The sequence below is a fragment of the Macaca thibetana genome, chromosome 20 (assembly GCF_024542745.1).
Source record: "Macaca thibetana thibetana isolate TM-01 chromosome 20, ASM2454274v1, whole genome shotgun sequence".
Classification (NCBI taxonomy): Eukaryota; Metazoa; Chordata; class Mammalia; order Primates; family Cercopithecidae; genus Macaca; species Macaca thibetana.
This window is the reverse complement of record NC_065597.1, coordinates 49,553,232-49,571,530: the sequence shown is the minus strand read 5'-3', so window position 1 is coordinate 49,571,530 and position 18,299 is coordinate 49,553,232. Positions and strand designations below refer to the sequence as shown.

The window sequence follows — 18,299 nt, the reverse complement described above, 5'->3', positions numbered from 1 at the left end:
AGATGGTAGATAGGGTTGATAGGATCTGTAGATAGATGATAAATAAACAGGTAGATAGATGATAGGATTGATAGATGATCGATAAATAGATGATAGATGGATAGATTTAGATAGATAAGATTTATAGATGACAGATGATTGATGGATAGATGGATAGATGATTGACAGATGAATAATAGATAGACGGATGATAGATGGATGAATAGATTAGATAGATAGATAGATAGATAGATAGATAGATAGATAAAGAAATAACTAGGGAGGGACAGAGAGAGAGAGAGAAATAATGTGGACATATCTTCTCCCTGCTTAAAATGCCCCAGGCTGCCTGCTGTAGAATCAGCTTCTCCTCCACTGCATAGTGAACTCCATCCCCGTCCTGCCTCCTGCCATCCTCGGCCCCTCCAGCCCTCCTGCCCTCCCATTGCCCTTCCTGCCTCAGCCCCTCTGGCCTCCCGGTTATTCCACAAGCACTGTCTGGCTCCTTCTGGCTCTGGGATACACAGGTCCCTCTGCCTGCAAAGCTCTTCACTGGACTCCTCGCCCTTTAGGTCCCAGCTCCGTGGCTTCTCAGAGCGCTGACCTAAAGGAGTGCCCCTGCCCTGTTTCCTCCTGATCACCACATGTTCCTCCCTTGTTTGTTTTTGAGCTCACTTACTGAGTGATTCTCTCTCCCCTCGGACTGTGAGCCCCTGAGGCACGGGCCGTTGTCTTGCTGTCTTGCCTGACTCCTTGCTGTCTCTCCAGCACCCACAGGGCTGACATGCACAGATGCTCAATAAGCACTCACCAAGGAACGAAAGATGAAATTCTCCAGACTATTGACTTATTGAATGGGTCTGATGATTCTTTCACAAGGAGAAGCTGCTTGAGGGGGCACTAGGCACCAGGTCAGGGGGCGGCTGTATGGGCTGAGATAGGGGATGGGGGGAGGGCTGCAGGGATTGGGATAGAGGGTGAAGGGGAGGGCTGTGGAGGCTGAGACTGAGGGCAGGGGGAGGGCTGTGTGTACTGGGATTGGGGACAGGAGGAGGGCTGCAGGGACTGGGACTGGGAGCAGGGGGAGGGCTTTGGGGACTGGAATTGGAGGCAGGGAGAGTGCTCCGGGGCCTGGGATTGGGAGTGGGTGGGGGATGCGCCCTGTGGGAGTTGGGATTGGGGGTTGGGGGAGGGCTGCAGGGACTGGGATTGGGGGTGGGGGGAGGGCTGTGGCAGCTGGGGTTGGGGGTGGGAGGGAGGGCTGTGGGGCTGAGATTGGGGATGGGAGGGAGGACTGTGGGGGTTGGGATTGAGGGTTGGGGGAGGGCTGCAGGGACTGGGATTGGGAGCCAGGGGATTTCTGTGGGAACTGGGATTGGGGAGGGGAGGGCTGTGGGGATGGGATTGGGGGTGGGAGGGAGGGCTATGGGCACTGGGATTGGGGGTAGGGGTAGGACTGTGACGCTGGGATTGGGGGTGGAGGGTGGGCTATGGGCACTGGGATTGGGGGTGGGGGTAGGACTGTGAGGCTGGGATTGGGGGTGGAGGGTGGGCTGTGGGGCTGAGATTGGGGGTGGAGGGAGGGCTGTGAGGCTGGGATTGGGGGTGGAGGGAGGGCTGTGTGGCTGGGATTGGGGATGGAGGGAGGGCTGTGGGGCTGAGACTGCAGGTGGAGGGAGGGCTGTGGGGCTGGGATTAGGGGTGGGGGGAGGGCTGTGGACACTGGGATTGGGGGTGGAGGGAGAGATGTAGGGCTGAGATTGGGGATGGAGGGAGGGCTGTGAGGCTGGGACTGGGGGTGGAGGGAGGGCTGTGTGGCTGAGATTGGGGGTGGAGGGGGGGCTGTGAGGCTGGGATGGGGGTGGGGGGAGAGCTGTGGGGCTGAGATTGGGGGTGGAGGGAGGGCTGTGAGGCTGGGATGGGGGTGGGGGGAGGGCTGAGGGGCTGGGATTGGGGGTGGGGGGAGGGCTGTGGGGCTGAGATTGGGAGTGGAGGGAGGGCTGTGAGGCTGGGATTTGGGGTGGAGGGAGGGCTGTGGGGCTGGGATTGGGGGTGGAGGGAGGGCTGTGAGGCTGGGATTGGGTGTGGGGGGAGGGCTGTGAGGCTGGGATTGGGGGTGGAGGGAGGGCTGTAGGGCTGAGACTGGGGGTGGAGGGAGGGCTGTGGGGCTGGGATTGGGGGTGGAGGGAGGGCTGTGGGGCTGAGATTGGGGGTGGAGGGAGAGCTTGGGGCTGAGATTGGGGGTGGAGGGAGGGCTGTGAGGCTGGGATTGGGGGTGTGGGGAGGGCTGAGGGGCTGGGATTGGGGGTGGGGAGAGGGCTGTAGGGCTGAGATTGGGAGTGGAGGGAGGGCTGTGAGGCTGGGATTGGGGGTGGAGGGAGGGCTGTAGGGCTGAGACTGGGGGTGGAGGAAGGGCTGTGGGGCTGGGATTGGGGGTGGAGGGAGGGCTGTAGGGCTGAGACTGGGGGTGGAGGGAGGGCTGTGGGGCTGAGATTGGGGGTGGAGGGAGGGCTGTGGGGCTGAGATTGGGGGTGGAGGGAGGGCTGTGAGGCTGTTATTGGGTGTGGAGGGAGGGCTGTGAGGCTGGGATTGGGTGTGGGGGGAGGGCTGTGGACACTGGCATTGGGGGTGGGGTAGAGGGGTTTTGTCATTTCCTCTGACCCTGAGAACTCTCATTCTTAATTCCAGGTACTACTTTTAGGGCCATAGTGCCTTGACTCTTTCAGTGGCAGGGACCTCCACCCAGGCCCCCAGATTCCCCTAATACAAGCCCCAAGGCCTCTTTCCACTCAGGGTTTCCTGCCCGTTCTGCAAGGAGCCTGGGGAGGCTCACTGCCAAATAAGGGAGCTGAGGACATTCAGGATTCTCAGCCTCTATCCCTGCTGTGTGCTTCCCGAGCCCCTCTCTGATGATTTCTTCACTCTGTTGTCCCTGCAGCAGGAGGTCTCCAAACACATCCATCCCCTGGTTTCTGATCCCCTCTTCCAGGAAGCCCTCCATGCTAGCACAAACATGAAACAATGATGTGTGAGCCCACGGTTCACTTCAGCACCGTACCCTGCCCCTCACAGGCCAAAATTGGGCTTTCTTTCCTCTCCTCTTCTCTAACAAGGCCTCCTCCCAAGCTTCTTGGTTCACCACTGTCTCCTCCCCACTAGCAGAGCCATTTCTCATTCAGTTACTAAGATCACAGGATTTGGAATCAGACAGACCTGTGTTTAAATCTCTGCCTTCTTAGTTTGGATTCCCCAGCAGCAGACCCACAGATAAGAATTTGAATGCCAGTGATATATTTACAAGGAACAGGGAAATTGGGCAGAGAGGAAAAGTGGGACAGGGATGGGAAGGGAGAGCCACTAAACCTGATGATCACTGACTCTTTATCCTACAGAGAAACTGCAGAGCACATGCCTCAGGGAGATCCCACTCCAGGGTGAGGGAGCTGGGGTATCTATACACCAACTTCCCCGGCACTTCTAGCCTTCTACGGGTGGAAGTGGGGAAGCCTCCAGGCACAGAGATGCAGATACAGATAGATGCCACTGGAGCTTCCTAAAGGTCTGAGAGAGGTGGCCAGGGCACTGACAGTGTCTGCTGTGACTCCTCTGCCAGTGACTCGCTAAGCTATGTGACCTTGGGCAAGTTACTCCACCTCTCTGAGCCTTAATTTCCTCATCTGCAAAGTCTAGGCAACAATCCCAGCTGTAGGGGCTGGGGGTAAGCAAGGATATGAGATCAGGCATGAAAACCCCTTAGTACAGAGTGGGATGGAGCGGGGAACACGTGGTGGGCATTCAGCAGGCTCAGCCGAGATCTGACCATTTTAACTTTAATCTTACCTTGGTTCTTCTCTGCTTTGCTTTCTGATCCTGACATTTGTTTTTTGAGCAGTGCCCTAGATTCTGCCTCATGGTGTGCCCCACAGCAAAGTGTTTGAAGTGAACGCATCTAAGCTGCCAAGAGTATCCACAGCTCAAACGACTCCTGTCCACGGTCACCGCCCTGCCTCGGCTCCTTCTAGCCAGGACTGTCCTCCCTCAGGCCAGTGGCTAACCCAGGCCTGGCCTTGAGCTGGGTTTTCCCTGCCTGCCTGGAACTCCTGTCTCTTTCTTTCTTTCTTAGCATCCCACCCCAACTGGGAAAGCTGTGGGGAGAGCTGCGTGCAGGGGCTTGCTACCCTGAGACACCAGACTCAGTTTCCTCATCTGTAACGTGTTTGTGGGAGAATGCAGGTGCAGTGGGGGGTGGGGGCTGGCCTGACTCATCTCCAGGGATTCTTTTTCCTCTTGCAGCCCACAAATCTGTCGTAGGAGGTACCCACAAACAGGCCACTTACGGGCAGGGTATCTCTCATGGCGGCAGTCTAAGTGAAAGTCCTCCTCCTCGCTCCCGTCCCTCTTCTCCATCCTGGAAAGAGAAAAAAAAAAAAAAACCTGGGTAGGAAAGAGAAGGATGAGTGGGCAGAGACCCAGGATCTGAAAAAGTGCAGTCTTCCCTTCTTTGGAGAAGATTTTGCAAAGTAACTTTCCACCTGCCGCCCTGCGAGATTTTGACCACAACCCCGTGAGATGGGCATCATTACTCCCATTCTATTGATGAAGAAACTGAGGCTTTTGGAAGTGATGTGACCAACCCAGTGCCATGTAGCTGATCAATCAGAGGCGGAATAGGGAGGCAAACCCATCATTCTGTCAAAAAGAGGAGCATCAATTATGTGCGAATGGTATATTACAAAAGATGTTTACAGTTTCATTTGTTTTCAGAATTATACATCGAAATGCACAGAGATTATTTTGGCAAAATATACACCAAAAGGTTAATGGTGATTATCCCTACATAATGAATATAGGGAATTAACTCCAGAGGCTTCTTTTTGACTACTTTATTTTCTGATGGAGGGCAACAGGCTTTTATTCGCTAAGCAGCGCCTTTTTTCCCCAGAGACAAGGTCTCACTCTGTCGCCCAGGCTGGAGTACAATAGCACAATCGGAGCTTGCTGCAGCCTCCAACATCCTGGGCTTAAGCAATCCTCCCACCTTACCTTTCCAAGTAGGTGGGACTACAAGTGTGTGTTACCATATCCAGCTAATTTTAAATTTTTCTACAGAGATGGGGTCTTGCTGTGTTGTCCAGGCTGATCTCAAACTCCTGGCTTCAAGGGATCCTCCTGCGTCTGCCTCCCAAAATGCTGGGATTATAGGCATGAGCCACTGTGCTCGACTCTGGGAAGCATTTCTTAACTATATTTAAACACACCTTTTTTGTTTGTTTGTTTGTTTGTTCTTGACACAGAGTCTCGCTCTGTTGCCCAGGCTGGAGTGCAGTGGCATGGTCTTGGCTCATTGCACCCTCCATCTCCCAGGCTCAAGCGATTCTCCTGCCTCAGCGTCCCAAGTAGCTGGGATTACAGGCACCTGCCACTGCGCCCAGCTAATTTTTGCATTTTTATTAGAGACAGGGTTTCACCATGTTGGCCAGGCTGGTCTCGAACTCCTGACCTCAGGTGATCCACCCACCTCAGCCTCCCAATAAAACACTTTCTAAAGATAACTCTGCATACTATCAAAGCCCCGGTCTCCCAAATTCTGGCACAGTGTTCTTTCCCACCAACAACTGCAAGAGCTTCTCAGTGTGGTTTCTCTCTCCTCCATCATCTCAGGGTTGCAGTGGTCGCAGAGGGAGCAGCCTCTGAGGGGTGACAGCAGAGGAGAAGCATGGGGCAGGGGCTGCTGAGGACCTGGACAGTAGAGGCAGGCACCTGGCCTCTGACACAGCTCCAAACTTAGACCCTCACACGCGTCCCACTGATGGCTGGGCCTGAGAATGGGTGGGGCCATGTTTCCTCATCGCACACATGCATTTGTAACCAAGGAAAATTCCTGAGCTCCACACGGTCCAGTCCAAAGGGGCATCACATTATAGAAACACAATCTAATCCTCTTAAGTAAGAACAACTCCAGACTGGGCATGGTGGCTCATGTCCGTTTTCCTAGCATTTCGGGAGGCCAAGGCAGGAGGATCACTTGAGGCCAGGAGTTCAAGACCAGCCCAGGCAACATAGCAAGATCCTCATCTCTAGAAAACATCAAAAAAGAAGCCAGTGCATGCCAGAGTGGTGGTGTGCGCTTCTAGTCCCAGCTACTCAGGAGGCTGAGGCAGGAGGATTGCTTGAGCCCAGGATATCAAGGCTACAGTGAGCCATGATTACACCACTGCACTCCAGTCTGGGCACTATAGCAAGAACCCCATCTCTAGAAAAAATTAAAAAATAAGCCAGCACATGTGGTGTGGTGGTGTGTGCCTCTGGTCTCAGCTACAGTCTGGGCTGAGATGGGAGGATTGCTTGAGCCCAGGAGATCGAGGTTGCAGTGAACTGTTATTACACCACTACACTCCAGCCCAAGCAACAAATGAGACCCCGTCTGAGGAAAAAAAAAAATGCCCAATCATTATTGTCTCTCCTAAAGCACACAGTAGGTGCTCCAACCCACACAGCTTGACATTTTTCCTCCATCCCTCTCTTTTCTCTCACTTGTCTTGCAGCTGTCCTAAAATCTCTCTCACTCTGTCTTTGTCTCATTTTCAACACTTCCCCTAAACTCCCTTCAGTGTCCTTGGTGTGGCATTTTCCCTTTTCCCCACCCTCCCTGTCTTTCCACTGCTATCTCCTCTTCTCTCATGCAAGGAAGGCTAAATCCTTTCCAAAGTAAATGCCCTATCTCTGTTCCCTGACTCTTCCCATCACCTCTTATTCCTAGTTGCACATCCAGGAAGCCTGAGCTGAAGGAGAAGACAGGGGGAAAGTGAGAGTGACAAGCTAGCAATGCCAAAGTATCCTTAGTAGAAGGGAGAGAGATACTCATATATTGATAATCGCCAATCATTCATTCATTCATTCGCTCATTCACCAGGAACTTCCCGAGGACCTTCTCTGTTGGCACCAGATGCTGTGTGGAGGACAGAAATGTCTATTTCATAACCTCTGCCCTCAGAGTTCTTCCAGCCTAGTAGGGAAGACAAGCTTGCACCCTAGTTAGAAAATGGCAGGTGAGGCTGGGTGTGGTGGCTCATGCCTGTAATCCCAGTGTTTGGGAGGCTGCAGCGGACAGATTGCTTGAGCTCAAGAGTTTGAGACCAGCCTGGGCAACATGGTGAAACTCTGTCTTTACAAATACTAGCTGGGTGTGGTGATGTGTTCCTGTGGTCCCAGCTACCTAGGAAGCTGAGGTGGGAGGATCACTTGAGCCCAGGAGACAGAGGCTATAGTGAGCCATGATCTCATCACCTTACTTCAGTGTGGGTAACAGAGTGATACCCTGTCTCAAAAAGTAAAAAAGGTCAGGCATTGAATAACACTACACAAGGATAGTCTGCACCAAGGGGCTAGGGCTGTACTTCCCAGGGAACATACTCTGAACATTTTCTGCTTATAAATCTTGCCTGTAGCCTGGGTGGCCCTAGACCAAAGGAATGCGTGTTGATGCCATAGAAAGACAAATTTCAGTTCAACAAAAGGATAATGTCTTTTTTTTTTAAGTCTTTTTTTTTTTTTTTTTTTTTTTGAGATGGAGTCTCACTCTGTTGTCCAGGTTGGAGTGTAGTGGTGCGATCTCAGCTCATCACAACCTCCTCCTCCTGGGTTCAAGCAATTCTCCTGCCTCAGCCTCTCAAGTAGCTGGGATCACAGGCATGTGCCACCACACTCAGCTAATTCTGTATTTGTAGTAGAGACGGGGGTCTCCCCATGTTGCGCAGGCTGGTCTCGAACTCCTGACCTCAGGTGATCCACCCACCTTGGCCTCCCAAAGTGCTGGGATTACAGGCGTGGGCCACCGTGGCCGGCCCAAAAAAGTCTTTTAATAAAAACATCTTGGCTATTTTCCTGATAACACAAGCAAAAAAACCTCCAACACCAGAGACAGCAAAAGTCCCCCTATAATCACATCTACATGTAATGGGATCAACATTGTTAGCAGTTTGGTACTTTTTTTTTTCAGAATTAATACTTTTTCTACACAAATAGATTCAAATTAAACACATTTTTGAACCTGATTTTCTTTTTAACTATCCAGAAATTTTTCATTTGAGTACACCTAGATCTCACTCACTTTTTTTTTCTTATAGCTGTATATAAAAGAATAATTAATATTCAATACCCCCATTGGTAGACATTTAGGTGTTTCCTCATATTTGTTGACTCTTCCAAATAATGGTGCATGTGGTGAGTTTCCATCAGCAGAGGTGGTTAGGACTAGAGTATCGCCAATCATGAAGTCATAACTGAACTCAAACATTAAATGGGAGGGTGGACCAGATAACAGCCCCGTCCTCACCCCAGAACACCACCTCCCTGGCCACGTCCAGCACCTCTAAGTCAACAGAGGTCAGTCCTATTACATAAAGGGCTTCCAACATCCTCCTGCTTTTCACAGCCTTGACCATGAACCAACCCCTCCATCCATCCTTGGCTCCCAATTCTCCTGGTTTCTTTTCATTGTTATTGCTATTGAGATGGAGTCTCGCTCTGTCGCCCAGGCTGGCATGCAGTGGTGTGATCTTGGCTCACTGCAACTTCCACCTCCTGGGTTCAGGCAATCCTCCTGCCTCAGCCTCCCAAGTAGCTGGAATTACAGGTGTGTGCCACATGCTTGGCCAATTTTTAAAATATTTTTAGTAGGCATGGGTTTTTGCCATGTTGGCCAGGCTGGTCTCAAACTCCTGACCTCAGATGATCCTCTCGCCTCAGCCTCCCAAAATGCTGGGATTACAGGCATGAGCCACCATGCCTGGTCTCTCCTGGTTTCTTCTCTGAAATCTCATCTTCCTCCAGGCCTCAAGCTGGGCACCTCCTTGGCTTCTGCTGGGAGCCTCAGCCTTGGGAAGTGGGGCCCTATGAGCAAAGGGGCCGATGTCTAAGGAGATAGTCAGTCCAGCCTGGCACAATACCTTCCCTCCCTCATCACCCAAGCCTTGCTGCCCAGAACCCCACACTCAACAGCTGACATATCCAGTAACACCTGCCAAGGAGAGACCCAGGCCTTGTGCTGGGCTTGGGGGCCAGAGGGACCAGCCAGAGAGACCCCTGCCCTCAAGGATCTCCTGTTGGTTTTACCCATACACAAATAACCGTGGCTTCATGTGCTAAGTTTCAGGCCGGGAGGATATGAAGAAGGTTGGCAGGGCCAATAATTATCTAGTCCAGGGGTTGGTGAACCTTTGCTGTAGAGGCTCAGATAGTAAATACGTGAGGCTTTGCAAGCCATATGCTCACAACTACTCAACTCTGCCCCTGCCGTGAAAGCAGACGTAGACAAGATAGAAACAAATGGGTGTGGACAGCAGCAGGTGGTGGGCGGGATTCGGTCTGTGTGGATGGCGTGTGAACGCCTGGTCAAGCCCAGTGGTTCTCAGCTTGGCTGCACAGTGAAGCCACCACGGGAGTTTTTAATTACGGGGGGTGGGGAGCAGGGCTGGAATGTACAGCCCGGGTTGAAAACCACTGGTGCAGGGACCAGCGGAGGCTTCTCAGGGTGGTACTGTTTGAGCTGCATCATGAAGGCCATAGAACCTGCTCACTTCCTTTTTATATTTATTTATTTATTTATTTATTTTAGAGACAGAGTCTCACTCTGTCACCCAGGCTGGAGTGAAGTGGCGCGATCTCAGCTCACTGCAATCTCCACCTCCTGGATTCAAGCTATTCTTCCGCCTCAGACTCCCCAGTAGCTAGGACTACAGGCATGCACCACCACACCCATGCTGCCCTTTTTGAATTTTTAGTACAGACAGGCTTTCACCATGCTGCCCAGGCTGGTCTCCAACTCCTGACCTCATCTGATCCACCCACCTTGGCCTCCCAGAGTGCTGGGATTACAGGTGTGAGCCAGGGCACCCGGCCAGCTTTTAATTCTTTTTAACTTGTATTTTAGATTCAGGTACGTGTGCAGGTTTGTTATAGAGGTAAATTGCATGTCACAGGGGTTTGGTGTACAGATTATTTTGTCACCCAGGTAATGAGCATAGTACCTGATAGATGGCTTTTTGATCCCCTCCCTCCTCCCAGCCTCCACCCTCAAGTAGGCCCTGGTGTCTGTTGTTCCCCCTATGTGTCCATGTGTTTTCATCATTTAACTCTTACCTACATGTGAGAACATGCAGTATTTGGTTTTCTGCCTGTGTTAGTTTGCTAAGGATAATGACCTCCAGCTCCATCCATGTTGCTGCAAAGGACACGATCTCATTCTTTTTTCTGGCTGTGTAGTATTCCATGGTGTGTATGTACCACATTTTCTTTATGCAGTCTACCACTGATGGGCATTTAGGTTGATTTTATGACTTTCCTATTGTGAGTAGTGCTGCTGACCTGCTCACATCTAAGAGAGGAAGCTGAGCTCCAAGCCTGGACCTGTCCATCTTTCTATGATGCAGTGTTGTCATTCTGGAAAGAGCTGGTTTCCTTGCACAGACTTGAGACTGTCCACCAGATTCAGCAAGGAAGACACCAGATCTGCAGAATCTGCAGGGTCTTGGCCGCCCTCTGGGCCTGGCTAGGGCTTGGCAGTGGTTCTGGGCAAGGGCTGAGTGCCCCCAGTGGCGGGGCTCCCTGGCAGGAAACACAGAGGGGACAAGCGTAGGCTTTGGGCACAATGAGACCTTGGGCTGTGGGGTGAGGAGGAATCGTGGTTGAGCTCAGCTCTGCTACTAACAGGCAGCAAGACCCTGTGCAGCTCACTGGGCCACTCTGAATCTCAGTTTTCTCATGTGTGCACTGGGCATAATACCTGTGGTCATTTCACGACAGTAACAACCACTGCCACTGCCTCCCTGGTTGTTGTAAGGACTCAAGCCCAGGACCTGCCACTTGTGCAGTGGCACGATCATATCTCACTGTAACCTTGACCTTCTGGACTCAAGCAATCCTCCCACCTCAGCCTCCCAAGTAGCTGGGACTACAGGCACACACCACCACTCCCAGCTAATTCTTTCATATTTTGTAAAAACAGAGTCTCACTATATTGCCCAGGCTGGTCTCGAACTCCTGGCTTCAAGTGACTCTCCCACCTTGGCCTTACAAAGAGCTGGGGTTACAGGCGTGAGCCACCATGCCTGGCCCCCTTAATACATTTTCAACTCAGAAAGAAGGATGGGGTTTCTCTCATTCTATGCTTGTAGCCTCAGGGTCTAGCACAGTATATTGCACAAAGTATTGCAAATAATGCAAGAAAATTAGCCAGGCGTGGTGGTGGGCGCCTGTAATCCCAGCTACTCTAGAGGCTGAGGCAGGAGAATCACTTAAACCCGGGAGGCAGAGGTTGCAGTGAGCCGAGATCACGCCATTGCACTCCAGCCTGGGTGACAGAGCGAGAACCCATCTCAAAAAAAAAAAAAAAAAAAAAAAAAAAAAGGAAGGGAGAGAGGGAAGGAGGAGGGGAGGCAAGGGAAGGAGGAAAAACAGTTTGAAGCTAAGAGCACCCCACAGGGGAGGTAGCCAAGGGTCATCAGCAATGCTGAGCTCCCTGCTGAAAAAGGAGCAATGTTAAATGTCACTAAGTGACAATTTCCTTTGTTCTGAACTGTAATTTCCTGCAGGAAACATTATGTATTTTCTGAAGACATGAAGACAGATTTACTTTTTTTTTTTTCTTTTGACAGGGTCTCACTCTGTCACCCAGGCTTGTGTGCAGTGGTACAATCATAGATCACTGCAGCCTCCACCTCCTGGCTTCAAGCGATCCTCCTGCCTCAGCCTCCTAAAGTGCTAGGATTATAGGCCTGCGCCATTGCACCCAGCCAGATTTGCTTTTTAAATCAGATGGTGGTAGTGTAAGAAACATCCACTGATATGGTTTGGATATTTGTCCCCTCTAAATCTCATGCTGAAATGGGATCCCCAATGTTGGAGGTGGGGTCTGGTGGGAAGTATTCTGGTCCCTCATGAAAGGCTTGGTAATAAGTGAGTTCTCATTAGTTCAGGAGAGAGCTGGTTGTTTAAAGGAACCTGGCATCTCCACCTCTCTCTTGTTCCTTCTCTCGTTGTGTGATGTACCTACTCCCCCTTCTATCATAAGTAAAAGCTTCCTGAGGCCTCGCCAGAAGCTGAACAGATGCTGGTGCCATGCTTCTTGTAGAGCCTGCAGAAACACAAGCCACAAAAACCTCTCTTCCTTATAAATTGCCCAGCCTCAGGTATTCTTTTATGGCAATGTGAAATGGACTAGCACACCCACAAATCTAAACAAGGTCCTTGAAGGGCTGATGGGGGTGCTTGGTGTGAAACAGTGCTCAGAGCTGGTATCAGGTGGAACCGGGCACCCCAGGCGTGTCACATCTCTCCAGGGGGTGGGGCAGTGGCTCCACTATTCACCAGCCCTGTGCTTGGACAAGTCTTGATTTTCTCATCTGATAAATGGGCACATAATGTACCTATTCTTCTGGTTGTTATTAGAATTAAACTAATTCTTAACATAAACCATACTGGATAATATAGGCAGATCCAGTCTCTACCAAAAATTAGAAAAAAAAAATTATCCAGGTGCTATGGCACATGCCTGTAGTCCCAGCTACTTGGGAAGCTGAGGTGGCAGGATCACCCAAGTCTGCTGCAATGAGCTATGATTGCGCCACTGCACTCCAGCCTGGGTGACAGAGCAACACCCTCTCTCAAATAAATAAAACAATAAATAAATGTAAATCTCAAGCTATTTAGAGCAGTACTGGGAACACTGCCTGGTGCTTGCCATTATAATCATCATATTATTATTACTATTGTCACTATCGTCATCCTCACCTCGGGGATCTTTCTGGTCCTGTCACTCAGTGACTGCATGTTCAGCCCCACCTCCCAGTTCCAGAGGCAGAAGCTATGAACTACTGTAATGCACTATCCGGTGACCCCTCCCCAAACACACACCCTTTCTTCCATTCCAGCATTTACAGCTGTCGCTGTCATTGCCTCAGGAAAGGGATATTTTGCAAGAAGCAGAGGAAGGGCTTCAAAGGTATCAAAAACCTCTGAATTCACGGCACGCAAAACCCACAGGAGGTCACGGCACTGCCCTTTGCCCCAGAAGAGACAGAGTCCCCCAAACTGGGGACAAGGAGTTTCAGAGCAGGAGCTAACTGGAAGTCGATGCTGGTGCCTAGAAAGACGGAAGAGCCCCAGGGAAAGGTGACAGTGACAAAGGTACCTGTTCAGCACCAGCCCCATTTCCCAGATGTGGGAAAGTTGAAGCAAAGATAGATTTGTAACTTTTGCCCGGTTTCGTGGTAGCCTGGCTGCCCAATAAAAAACAGAGCCCTGTTTCAGTGTTTGTGAACTTCCGTGGGGTAAATACTCCCACCGTGGCTGAACTGAAGGGACCTCTGTGACGTCACTGAATGTGGAGCTGGGAGGAGATTTGCACAATGGGCCTTCGTGAGCAGTCCCAGTAGCTCCAACCCTGCAGCTGGCTTGTGGCAGGGCTGAGGTCTGAGCTTGGGTCTATGATTCCTGGAGCTGCAGTGAGTTTCCACTGCACTCTGCGGACTCCTAGCAGGCAGGGGATTCCCGATCAGACCCACCTCGGGCAGGCTTGCATTGTGAGGTCCTCATGGAAAGTGGGGCTGGGGGCCCTCCATCACTGGTTCTACCAGAACTGCTGCAGAAATGTTGGAGGTGACTGTGCCATCCTGCAGTCACTGTTCCCAATAGTCCAACATAGTCTGGGGTCTGAAGGAGGCTGGGCATTTGTTCTTTTTAACAGAAGAGGCGGGCGCAGGCAAGTGATGGAGGCTCTGAGGGCACTGAGGGAGGGTTTCAGGGAGGACCAGAACTGACATCTCACTAGGAGGCCACGCTGTACCTGCCGGCCTGATTCCAGGGACGAACGTGGCCACAACAGCCAGGGGAATCATCAAGGAGCCTATCAGCCCCCATCTCTGCTGTGGCAGGGGTGGATGCCATGTGCCCTGGGGCCTCCCCAGCCTCCACTGCCCCTGCTCCAGGCTCTCATCCCCCGGCATGTTCTCCACCCCATATGGCTCCATCTGTGCCATCCTCAAAGCCAGCCCCTCTCTCTCTCTGGCCCCAGACCGGCTGTTTCCCAAATATCCAGCCACTGCCTTGTATGAATTAACAGCTTACATGCTGTGCTTCTGCAACTATCTGTGATAAAGGACTAAGACTCTCCCAACCCCCTTAATTTTCTTCTCTTTCTTAGACATGGGGTCTTGCCCTATTGCCCAGCCTGGAGTGCAGTGGAGCAATCATAGCTCACTACAGCCTCCAATTCATGGGCTCAAGTGATCCTCCACCCACCTCGGCCTCCTGAGCAGTTGGAATTATAAGTGTGTGCCAACATGCCTGGCTCCCACTTAATTTTCAATCTGTCTTGAATGAATTCTTTTCATAAAAAATAAAAATGAAATGAAAAAAAAGGCATACAAAAGGCAAGCATGGGTGTCCAGCAATGTCAATTTGCTATGAAAGCTTCCATTTATTTCCATTTCTGTCCTTACATCACGAAAGATGTTTGCAAATGGGCAATGGTCCAGGGACCACACTTTGAGTAGCACTGTTCTGTAAGGCCCTTTTTTCTCCTCTGGCCTTGGCTGGCTACGTCCACCTCCTGATCCTATGACTGGGGCTGCACCTGCTCTATCCTCCAGCCCAGTACTTCACAAATTTAAAGGTGCTCCAAGATCACCCGAAAAGCTTGTTCACATAAAGCCTCTGATTGAGCAGGTCTAAGGTGGGACCTGAGATTCTGCATTTTGAGCAGGCTTCCAGGTGAGGTCAATGCTGCTGGGCCCAGGCTTTGGCCAGGTGAGGGGCTCAGCCCAGCCCAAGCCTCCCGTCCTCTTCCCATGGTCCTGATGGCAAATGGCCATGATCAAAGATCCAGCCACCTCATTCCTGCCTCTGAAGCTCCCTCCAGCTGGCAGATATTTAAAAGAAAGCATGAGAGTTCAGGGAGCGAACATTCCTTCCAGATGTTCTTTTCAGATGTTCCTCTCACCACCCTCTGATAATTTTTTCACTTCAAGGACCATCTCGTGTTTCCACCTCCCCGTGCATGGGTGCTGGCTGACGATCTGATCGCAGGAGCCGCGTGAAGGTTCTGAATCTCCATGGTGCCATCTCCAGTTTCCGGGCACCACGTTCCTCTCAAGAATGAATGGCGATTTCAAAGGACCCCAACACCCGAGTGATGGCGTGCAAGGTATTACCGAGAAGTAAACTTCGAGCAGTGAAGACAGATGGATGAGATGGAGCTGTGATTGAACACGTCTCAGAGGCTAAACATCTAAGAAACAGTCGCAGAGGACAAAGAACACATTGATTTTTAAATAAGCCATTCACAAAGGAATGAAAAATGGAATTAAAAGGAATTTTGGGCAAATAAATGACTGCAGGTAGTAAATTAAGATTCCATAACATCACGTCAAAAAGGTCATTGCAAGTTAGGGGGAAATAAATGGGCTTTTAAGAAAGACTCTTTTTTTCTTTTCCCATTTTCTGAGTAAATATCATCATGATATAAAACATTTGGAAAATAACACAGAAGGAGATAAAGCCATGCGCATGTCAATGCCTTAGCTTGATCTTTATGTGTAATTTACAGTTTTGTCTCCCGTTTCTCCAATATTGGGTTTTAAAAAGGGACCTCAGCCGGGCGCAGTGGCTCACGCCTGTAATCCCAGCACTTTGGGAGGCTGAGGTGGGCAGATCACAAGGTCAGGAGTTCAAGACCAGCCTGACCAACATGGTGAAACCCCGTCTCTACAAAAAATACAAAACAAAATTAGCCGGGCATGATGGCGTCTGCCTGTAATCCCAGCTACTAGGGAGGCTGAGGCAGGAGAATCGCTTAAACCTGAGAGGCAGAGGTTGCAGTGCGCTGAGATCACACCACCGCACTCCAGCCTGGTGACGGAATGAGACTCTGTCTCAAAAAAAAAAAAAAAAAAAAAAAAAAAAAAAAAAAAAGAGACCTCTAGATATTAACACCTTGAGGTTACTTTGGTTATTTCTAGAATCACATGGATTAGCAATGATTACTTGGCAATACAAATAATCACCGGCATAGTGGTGGCCCCACCCCAAAACCCCATCCGCATCTTTGGCAACCTCTAAGGAGTCCTTCCACCCATAAAGGCCCCACCGACAGCATGAAACCTCCTGACCGGACTTGTCTCAGAAGTCCCTTTCGGCACCCAGGTGACACCGGGAGGGAGAACAGATGTGAGGATATCTGAGGCATGATGCTGCTCAGTTTGGCAGGGGAGACAGTGGGGAAGGTGTCAGACAGCACTCCAGCAGAGAGAAGAGTGGGTCAGAGCTGCAGAGGCCAGAGCAAGGCCAGGCTGGGGAGCCGTGGACGATCAGGGGATGCTGCGTGCAGGGGAAGGGGCCCGGGGTACACGGTGGGACTCTGAAGTTGTGATGAGGAATTGGGTCTTTATCCTGAGAGCCATGGGAAGCCACTCCAGTGTTTTAGGCAGAAAGATGGGGGTCCCGTTACCCTGATGACTTTAGCATATTGAGAAGGCATTCCAGCTTCTGGGGCGGGAGCAGTTTATAGGGGACAAAAATGGGTGTGCAAAGACCACGAAGAAAGTTGCTGGATTCACCCAGGTAAGTCCTGTTACAGCCACAGAGTAGGATGATGGAAGTGGAGACAGAGAAAAGAGAAGGAGACATAAAGAGAAGGCCCTGGGCTTGTGGTGGTCAGGAGGGTCATGGGTGGTGAAGAAGAAGCAGGGGCGTCCGTCAGGACTGCAGGTTTCCAGCTTGCACAAGCAGAGCCACTTATGGAGGCAGAGACGGAAATAAGATTGCATTTGGGGGCGTGAATATCATGAATGAGTCTTGGACATACTGATCTGAGGTGCCTTTGAGAATCCAAGTAGAAACACCAAGGAAGCCACCGCATATGGCATCGGGTGGAGTGGAGTGGATTCTTCTAATATGGGAGCCCTCGGCCCCGTGGCCACGGAGGATGAGGAGCTGCATGTCACAGAAGGGAAGACAGCCCTGTAGGGAACCAGAGACGGCGTCGGCGCACAGGACCAGGAGAAGTGGCTGTGGGAGCCGAGGAGAGAGCGATTCGGGAGGCGGGTGGGTGCCGTGCCAGGCTGCCGAGAGCTGCTTCGTGGAGTGAGGGGGTGGGAGCCAGATTGGAGGGGGCTGGACGGTGAGTGGGAGGTGAGGATGTGGAGACAGGCCTTTCACAAAGCTCCCCCACAGCAAACAGGAGAGAGAGAACAGGAGCCATTGGGGCATGCGGTTGACATGCCCATCCCTGCTGAGCCAATCCCGTGAATGTGTAAGGAGCCAGGTTGAGGTCACCCCTTCCCTGTGCACAAACCACTTTTGTCCATGCTGGTTGATCTTGCAGATCTGAGATCTGATGGCTTTGCGTTGGGCTGGGAGTGCAGCGAGCACTGGCATCAAGGAAGGGGGCTTTGGACGGTTCCTACTCCATCTCCCCTCTCTTAGAAGATAAATGCATCCCAGTGATAGACAGATAGCTGCTACCACCGGCCCCCAGCCCCAGACACCGTGGGAGGAGAAGAGGATCAGAGACCCAGGCACAACTCCCACCGAGGCGTTCACTCTCAAATCACACCAAGTCGCTTAGATTTTCCTAAATGTGCTTCGTGTGTCGGCCCCTCCTGGCCTTTGCTCATTCTGTTCCCTGTGCCTGAAATAGCCTCCCTCACCCACCGCCGATCTGTCTGGTGGATTCCGCATGAGTATTGAAAAACTCGGCTCACGAGTCTCTTCTGTGAAGCCTCTTCTCCTTTTTTTTTTTTTTTTTTTTTTGAGACGGAGTCTTGCTCTGTCGCCCAGGCTGGAGTGCAGTGGCGCAATCTCGGCTCACTGCAAGCTCCGCCTCCTGGGTTCACGCCATTCTCCCGCCTCAGCCTCCTGAGTAGCTGGCACTACAGGCGCCTGCCATCACGCCCGGCTAATTTTTTTGTATTTTTAGTAGAGACGGGGTTTCACCATGTTAGCCAGGATGGTCTCGATCTCCTGACCTCGTGATCCGCCTGCCTTGGCCTCCCAAAGTGAGCCACTATGCCCAGCCTCTGTGAAGCCTCTTCTATCCTCTGCCTCCCACTGGGGTGGGACTGGCCCCTCCTGCCTGAAGCCACTTGCAGGAGACTCGATTGTGGCACCCAGTGCACTTTGCTCTGGTGTGAGCAGGGGGCTGTGAACTCAAGTGTTTCAGCCTGTTGTTGCCATGAGGGAACAGGGGCCCAGTGTGGCCAGATCTCTGCTTTGTCATGAAAAGCCCAAAACCTTGATTTTTGATTTCTTGCCTTGTTTTGTTT

General features: G+C 51.4%; 1 protein-coding gene across 3 annotated transcripts in view; it reads right to left on the bottom strand.

The window, feature by feature from the left end:
* The window catches only part of GSG1L (GSG1 like), a 272,422-nt gene that overhangs the window by 12,506 nt on the left and 241,617 nt on the right, over positions 1-18,299 (bottom strand). For all 3 annotated transcript variants that reach the window (XM_050773981.1, XM_050773982.1, XM_050773983.1), the window contains one exon: positions 4,317-4,387. In XM_050773981.1, the coding sequence (XP_050629938.1) occupies positions 4,317-4,387 (71 nt within the window). The remainder of the gene's footprint in view (positions 1-4,316; positions 4,388-18,299) is intronic.